The 8,799-nt window shown below is 31.2% G+C and overlaps 1 protein-coding gene across 1 annotated transcript; it reads left to right on the top strand.

Moving 5' to 3' along the window:
- Positions 1-1,252: 1,252 nt before the first annotated feature.
- On the top strand, positions 1,253-5,103 carry LOC141668185 (putative protein S-acyltransferase 7). Its single transcript, XM_074474916.1, has 5 exons — positions 1,253-1,336; positions 2,073-2,255; positions 3,341-3,610; positions 4,064-4,297; positions 4,477-5,103. Exons 1-5 carry the CDS (start codon positions 1,253-1,255, stop codon positions 4,858-4,860), a joined length of 1,155 nt encoding a protein of 384 aa, XP_074331017.1. The 3' UTR covers positions 4,861-5,103.
- The last annotated feature ends 3,696 nt before the right edge of the window (positions 5,104-8,799 follow it).

The raw sequence follows: 8,799 nt of genomic DNA, 5'->3' as shown, positions 1-8,799 counted from the left end.
CATACTATAGATTGTATGTATGATGTGGTGTGGTGTGCAACAAATTGTACGATGAAGAATTATGTTTACAAAGAAGAATTAAAGAAGAATCGGCAGAATCATATAGCTCTACAATCAAGGAAATTGAAATACATTTGATGATAATTGTGATGATAAATGTGATCAGAGATTCCTTTTATTCTTTGCAGAATAACTGTGATTGCTGTCATATTGGTAGTTACCATGTTGAATTAATTCAAATATGTTGGATAGTGAATATGGAGTATCCGGAACCCATGGATAGTGAATATGGAGTATCCGCTAAATATAGTATTGTATGTATTGATAAATTGAAATCGGATAAATTCATGGGTTGTAACTGAGTTGGATTATTAAAATGGATCATGTATTTGAATTTTGTATGACCAAAAAGGGTAAACAAATGATTAAGGAGATGAAAATAGAGAAGGGCATTTTAAGTAATTTGTAAAAGTTAGTGCTAGCAAACATTAAGAATATATTGATGTCACATAGATAGTATAGTTAAAGGTTTTGTTACATTGGAGATACTCTAAGAACTCTTAGCTTCCAGTGGTTAAGAGTTTATTCTCTGTCGTCTTAGGGGTCCTGGGTTCGATTCGACCGAGAATTTATGAAAACATATTTGTAAGGTTATAAGCCATATATATATATATAAATAATTATTATAAATATTATGTAAAAAATTATCCTTTGCAATGTTGTTTTTTCATTAGCTATAATGTTAGCCAACCTATGTATGTTGACTATATTTGTTGAACCTACATACAATTGTAGTGAAATTACATATTATTATTATCATATTAAAATAAGATTACACATTATTATTATCATATTAAAATAAAATATTATATTTATAATAACTTGAAAGAATAGTAACATACTATTTATAAAAAAATAGTCAATTTTACCGGAGTAAATCAGTCTAGTCTATACGTCTAGCAAATTTTACATAATCATCATTTTTTTTTAATTTTAGCCCATTATTTTAGCTAATATCCGTTGAAATGCTACTGGCTAGTTGAAAAAGGGAAAGAAAATTTTTCGGGAGAATTTTGTTGATTTTTTTCCTAAAAGAACTCTCAAAAGCGTAATTTTAATTACATTGAAAAAATTACCATAAATTTCTTTCTCTTCCCTTTTATTTTCAATCATCCGGTCAAAATTATATTGCCCACTATAAGAACAATAATCTCGCCGACTCAACTCAAAACACAACCTAGTCGAGAGGACGATGGACGTATTGTCTCCGCCGAAGAGCTCCGATGCCACCAGGTCGGGCCAGCTCCGACTTTATCAAACTTGGAAAGGAAGCAATGTGAGTTCTGTAAACGAGCTCCCCCGTTTATTTTTTTGTTTTAAAATTTTAATATTGTTGCAGTACATCACTAGGGTTTTACGGTTTTTTCATCTAGTGTCTAGGGTTTTACTAATAGTTATTAGTTGCTTAACTATATGGTGCTAAAAAAAACTACTAGTAAATTACTAATTGAACTGACTATGAAATTACAAGTCTGCAGTTATGATAATGCTTGATAGTGCTACACATGGTACTAATGAGGAATTATGGATATTATGATCAGTTTATTATTTCTTCATAGTCATTATACAAACTGGAGAAGTTCAAATTTCGCTTAATTAAAGCAAGTCTAGCAATATTTTTTAGTGTGTTTCTTATATATATTATAAAATAATGAATCTTAGTGATTTTGGAGATCAAACGGTCTTTCAACTCCGACAATGATTCGTATACCAACTCTGACAATGATCCTTGCACCAACTCCTTATTATTGTAATAATAAAAATTTGGAAAGAGATGTAGAAAAAAGGAAGAAAGAGAGAGAAAATATGTTAAGAAGAAGGGTGGAATGAATTTTAATGATAAAAATAAAATAAGGTATGGTCATTGGTTCCTAATTAATAAAGTATGAGATGGTGCTCTTAACATTTTAAGGAGGTCATATAAGTTTTCTTGTTGGACTTGCTCTAAGAAAAATTATTTTTATAATCATGTACTCTGCAAGTAAATGACATTTGGTTTTCCTATTGGGCAGATTTTTCTTCTCGGCGGGAGGTTGATTTTTGGGCCTGATGCAATATGTATTCTTCGGACTGTGTTCGCTGTAGTTGCTCCTGTTGCTACCTTCTGTGTCTTCATTCCGTGGAAATTAATGGATGTATATTCGGATATTTTTGGCATTTCAGTTATTGTTGTAGCTGTTTTGTTAACATTATATGTAAGTCCTACTTTCTTGATTATGTAACTAATTCAATATCTAAATCATATTTATATAAATAGCTAACAAAATCGAAGCTCCATAAAAATAAATTGCATATGTAGTGAGATATTGAGATGTAATCAAGCTTTTCACATGTGGCTTGTTGCTTAGTTAAACGCCATAATTGCTCAATCATTTTGTTGACGGATGACGTTGAGTCATTGGTTTCTAACCTGGTCGTGTTCAAAATTATATTAAAATGAAGCTGATACCCTTATGACACATCTAGTAGTATTTAGATATCACCATAGGTGGACTGATTGGGAGCTGTTTGTGATATGCATGCGCTTTGGGATTAAGGGTGGGAGATTGTTGCTGAATCTAAAATTTCATATTTCCAATGAGAGGCACGTCTCGAGGGAATGCAGTTGTAGATCATACCTCATTGTTTCCCTGCTGGAACTGGAGAAGTGATCTAGAACTCAGAATATTGTGGTCTTCTAGTGTTGGGTAGTTTAACAAGATGCACTGGAAATTTTCAATTGGAACTGAGTTGCAGAAAAGATTTTGCTCGTAGTTGAAAACTTTATGGATATTTTGGCTGGCCTTGGTGATCTGTTCAATTCTTATTGGTTGGGTGGTTGCAACTTGCAGCTCTGGCCTCCAAGTTGACGAGCAGGAAAAAAAAATCCAGAAACAAGACCTGAACAATAGTAAGAGTTTTGGAAGTCAATCCAATTAGGAAATTAGCTATTTTAATATAGGAACAACATTTAATTAAGAGAAGCTTATATTAAGTGTATTTAGCTATGTCATTGTGCTTTATATGTAGAATATATGTGGATGGTTGTATTGTGTAAAATTACATCTCGAACATGTAATTATACTTGGAAAGAGACGTTTATATATGGTGGTTATATTCAAAAATATCAATTTAATTAATTTATTATATTTATGTTAGGAAACTTTGGAAGTTATATAGGTTTTAGGGTAAATCATTGAATTTAAAAACCAAAAAGCATGTATTTATCTTATCATATGAAAATAAGATTTTCCGGTTCCGACAATGGGAACTAAATTTGTTCCTGTACTCTGTGTGATAGGTATTAGTCCTCCTACTACTTACTTCTGGAAGAGATCCCGGTATAGTACCACGCAATGCACGCCCTCCAGAACCAGAGGGTTTTGATGAGACACCATTCCGTTTGCCACGTACAAGGGACGTTGTTGTTAATCACATAACTGTGAAGGTCAAATATTGCGATACTTGCATGCTTTACAGGCCTCTACGATGTTCACACTGTTCAACATGCAACAATTGTATTGAGCGTCTTGATCACCATTGCCCTTGGGTTGGTCAGTGTATTGGATTGGTAAGATACATTTTCCTAGCATGTGTTACTCACTATCATATCCTATTTCTAGAACCAGCCGATCGGTCTGCCCTTATCTTGTTTTTTTAAAGCTAACTTTGCTCTTATCTTTTCTGTTTGTACTGAAATTTTAAATTGCAAGTTTTTGTGCCATAGATCTTCTTCCTTTAAGTAAAATTTGACAAAAAAAAAGTAGAAGCTACATCTGACTCTATAGAAAAGAAACTTTCTTTAAGCTGTGACAAACTTCTCTCGTACAAATATCATTAGATTGTCAAAACTTTAGAACTCATGTAATCTCTCTTAATTTCCGACCATTATGAGGTCAGTGACCCACTTTTCAGGTCAAAAGATTTATGTGTTTGATCCACTTCATAACACTACTATTAAAAGTGTCAATGGGGTTTTCTGTGTTTTATTGTAACGATATCTGAAGATTTTTTCTGGATGCAGCGGAACTACCGGTTCTTCTTCATGTTTGTGTCCACAGCAACTTTGCTTTGTCTATATGTGCTTAGTATTTGCTGGGTCTTCATTGTAAGGATCAGGGACAAGGAGAAAATATCCATTGGGAAAGCAATCATCAGTTATCCTGCCTCTATTGTTCTAATAATTTACGCAGTACTAGCACTTCTTTTTGTTGGTGGGCTGACTGCCTATCATCTCTATCTCATCAGCAAAAACATGGTAAAGATCACTCCTTAAAATTTGTAAAACTTATGACCATAAATAGGTCAACACCTTTTGAATTAAAGAAATCCTTCTCTCCGTCCTGTTTTAAGCACATGATAAATAATATGTTTAGCATAAAATCCAAGTTCTCTATTTTCCTATTATTAATATTCTTAGTTATAATGATCTTGCAGTCTACCAGGGAATATAGTAACTATCAATATCCTTCTCAAAATTCCAACCCCTATAACAAAGGGGTAATTGAGAACTTCATGGAGGTCTTCTTCACTAGTATTCCCCCATCGAAGATCAATTTTAGGGAAAAGTTACATAAAGAAGCCGAGATTCAACCTCAAGTGGCAGGTGGTACTTTTTTTGGTCAAAATATGGTGGAATCCATGGAGGACATAGAAGCTGGCCGGAAGCGGGATTTAGAAGACTCTGCAACCGTCATGAGTGAAGTTGAAAGAGACTGCAATATTGACAGGGTGAACATTGAGTTTTCTGAGGAATTCCCTAACCTAATCAGAATGCAGGACCGAAGTATCATGCATCCTAGGCGTTTTAGTTGGGGATAATAGTAGCAACATGAGCCCGACATTGGGAAATTTCCGGTGACAGCAATATTTGATGCATAGCGAAGTTACTTGTTTGTAAACACCTGAGAAAGAAAGCGCAGGTAAGAGACCAAAAATAGTGGTAATGGTTGCGTGGTGCTTCAAAGGGATCTCTGTATCCAAGGCTAAACGGTCTGTTTATATTTTTGGAGGTGTCAAAATATGAGGTGTTACCGAATCACTCTGTGTTGCACAAACTTAATATGGTGCACGGATTTTTTTTTTAAAATTTTAATTTTTTAAAAAAATATAAATTGAATTACAACTTTTAAAGTGCGAAATTTGTTTATTCATAATTTTTTATATGATATGATTTAATAATCGTTATACATATATGCATATAATATATCCTTATATAATAATCGTCAGGAGTTCTTATCTAAATTTGGTTATATACCGTCAAAACAATCTCAATCATTGATCTGATATTTTAAAAATAGACGATCAAAATTATATTTTATTAGTTGAAAAGAAGATCAAAGGAGATCAATAAAAAGTAATTCTACCTTAATAAAAGGAATTAGTTTAATTTTAAAAAATTAAATTTACATATAACATCACATTAAATTCTTTTTTATTTATAATAGAATTATGACTTGATGCAACTCATATAATTTAGGTGAGTACAAAAACTTTTTAATGCGAATACGCGGGGGTTCATTTGTAATTACAAGTTTTGATTAAAAAACCATGTACTTACGTAACTCCTCCAAATACGTATTTAAGGGTATTTTTTTCAAAAAGTAAATGGATAAATTTAGTGTTCAGACTAAATTCTTTTTAATTTATATAAAAAAATAAAATGAATAAATCTAAAGTTTTACCTAAAAATAAAGTTTGATACATGATACTACTCGGATTTATTAAAATAATACTGATTCGGTACTAATATATACTATAATATTAAAATTATATAAAATTATTATAAATTGTATGTATACACTAACTAGAGTTTAATTAGATTTAATTATTCTACCGGGATTAGTAGTAAAAGATAATTTTATATAAATAAAATAAAAACAAATAATACGACTTCTAAGATCAATTGAAAAAGTTCATAATTCATAAAAAAATATATTAAATTATTCTACTACTATTAAAACACCCGATACAAGATCCTAATATAATTTTAAATAGAATATGATTAGATGTTCAACTATTCATTAATATAAAAGGATTATATTGTTCTACAAATATTCGAACACCAAATTGTGATATAATGATAAAACCATAGATAATATATGATTAGATATTCGATTATATAGCCATATAAATTATATCACTAAAAAGTAATTCAATTCTACAACCGTATATTTCTCAATATTTGCATATTTGTTACAACAATATTGCAACAAATTATTAAAATTAAAAATTATTACAACGACATCAGAAATAACAATACATATATGTACATTAAAAAATTAAAAAATAAATTAATAAAATTTTGGGAAAAAAGTAAACTTTAAAAAACTGTGCATCGCACGAGCTATAAGCTAGTTATAAGAAAATTCGGAATTATTACGCTGCTCGCGGAATACTTTTTGTTTGAGTCGTATCTTGAGTCATGTATATCGGATTTCGGTGATTCAACATCCCAGACGAATATAACGAGATTCTCTTTCATTAGAGATAGGTCAAGATTAAAAAATCCAGTGTCCAGAAAGATCATAAACATTAAAAATACTATTTATATTAGAATTATATTGTTAATGATAGAATATATGTATTCATAGCTACAAAGAGGAGAATAAGGACTTTATGTTTGAAGATTTTTTTTAAAGAACAGGCTAAATTGGAACTCAGCTGGGATAAACCTTCGAACCGTCATCTACAATTTGATTGTCAGCAAAAAACAAGCTAAACGAAAAACTATAGTTGTTTTGTTATTAGATCGTTTAACTCATAGAATATCTAAATTCTTAAATCAAAAAAGTATTACAATGAGATATCGAGCAATCCAACCTACACCTATTGTGAAACCGGTAGCATCACAATGACCTTTGCATAAGTGTCATCTATAGCCCAATGTTCAGAACTATCAGTTATATCAACTGATATTAGATGAACAAATACCCCAAAATATAAACATTTTTATGTTGTAAAAGGTGAGCTCTTGCGATATCCAGAATTATGACCCTTATTCTCACAATTTGGGGATGGTATGCCCAAAATATCATATGTGCTATAATATGGCCTTTTTTATTACTCAAAAAAGCTACTAATAATTGTGTTAATAGTTATATACAGAGTGGTAGTGCTAGCTCACTAATTGGGCGGTCGATTTTGGAGCTCTGCGCTGAATGACGGAGGTTCGAATCCCCTGGACATCATAATAGTTTTTTTAACCAATACATACGCAAACTAATAATGCGTTCTCTTTGGAGAAATGCATGTAATATATGTGTTTAACAATAAACGCAATATTTAAGTGTGTTTTCTGAATTAATTCACCAATAAAGTTAACTCTCAGCATTAAACACAAGAAATAGTTGCGTTTTTTGTTCTGGATAGAAAACGCAAAAAAATATGTTTTTAGTAATTGAAAATGCCATATTTCTGTGCTTCTGAGATTTTGGATCTTTTCTCTTCAAATTGTGATACTTTTTGAACCAATACAAATGTAAACTAATAATGCATTTTTTTGGACAAACACATGAAATACATATGTTTAACAATTAACACAACATTTAAGTGTGTTTTCTAAATTAATTCAAAAACCAATAAAGTTAACTCTCAGCATTAAATGCAAGAAATAGTTGCGGTTTTTTGTTCTGGATAAAAAACACAAAAAAATTGTATTTTTGAATTATAGAAAAGGCCATATTTCCGCGCTTGTGGAATTTTCTCACCAAATTGTGATACTATGGTCCATTACACCGATAACCACCACCATCTCATATTTGATGCGAGTCTTACAAATCTCTCAAAATACTTTATAAATCCTTCTCAGAAAAACTACTGAAACCCGTAACATGATACACAAAAGTATCAAATCGTAACACACTAACATGCCAAAAAGATGGGCATGACTAACAACCTTGATAACAAGCTATTCAAATATATCTCATCCAAAAAAGATTATATCTCGGTTTTATTGAAAAAACTGATAAATTAAAGCGAGTAGGAGAAAGCGAATGGGGAGGGGTTGAAGAGTTGAAGTGGCGGCTAGAATCTTAGTTATGGGAGTCAACTCTAAAAACTGCTTAATTCTTTATGCTTGAAGATTTGAACGCAACAATATAGGAATAGTTCTTCGTTCTCTACACTTTGTATTGTATTCTGATCTTCTTAAGAACCTTGTGAATTTTATTATAATTATGGTTGGCTATATTTTTATTGTTGGAAGACTGTTTTGAAGCCCTAAATTTTATGACAATTTTCTGAGATATGTTCTTGATCATGTTTACATATACATCAATACTTGTACAGATGCATGAATTAATTATGGTATGTGGTCATCCAAATATGTTTTGTAATTGTGAACTTTGTAAACTTAATTAATCTTTTTATGTGGTCATGTGATTGATTGTATAATTGTGTAACTTGTTTTAGTTATTCTATGTGGTCATATGATTTAACTCCAGAATGACTTATCGAGAAGTTCAAAATAGCTTATAGAGAAGTCTCAGAGATATCGACAAGCCAAATGAAGACATGAAGATTGGAGATATCGACAAGTCAAATTATCATTAGAGATCTCAGAGATATCTACAAGTCAAAATGTATATAGAGATCTATGAGATATCGACAAGTCATTTCTGTATTAGAGAACTTTGAGATATCGACAAGTCAAAATGAAGATATAAATATTGGAGATGTCGACAAGTCAATTTTCTCATCAGAGATCTCAGAGATATCGACAAGTCAAAATTCTTATAGAGATCTCAGAGATATCGAAAA

The sequence above is a fragment of the Apium graveolens genome, chromosome 6 (assembly GCF_009905375.1).
Source record: "Apium graveolens cultivar Ventura chromosome 6, ASM990537v1, whole genome shotgun sequence".
Classification (NCBI taxonomy): domain Eukaryota; kingdom Viridiplantae; phylum Streptophyta; class Magnoliopsida; order Apiales; family Apiaceae; genus Apium; species Apium graveolens.
Note: the sequence above shows the minus strand (reverse complement) of the source record. Positions and strands in the feature narration are given on the sequence as shown.

What these genes read in the sequence shown, in the direction of transcription:
- LOC141668185 (XM_074474916.1), top strand. Translation starts at nt 1,253, where the DNA reads ATGGACGTATTGTCTCCGCCGAAGAGCTCCGATGCCACCAGGTCGGGC. An exon ending in AAACTTGGAAAGGAAGCAAT is followed by an intron (nt 1,337 to 2,072) that starts GTGAGTTCTGTA and finishes CCTATTGGGCAG; the next exon opens with ATTTTTCTTCTCGGCGGGAG. An exon ending in ATCTCATCAGCAAAAACATG is followed by an intron (nt 4,298 to 4,476) that starts GTAAAGATCACT and finishes ATGATCTTGCAG; the next exon opens with TCTACCAGGGAATATAGTAA.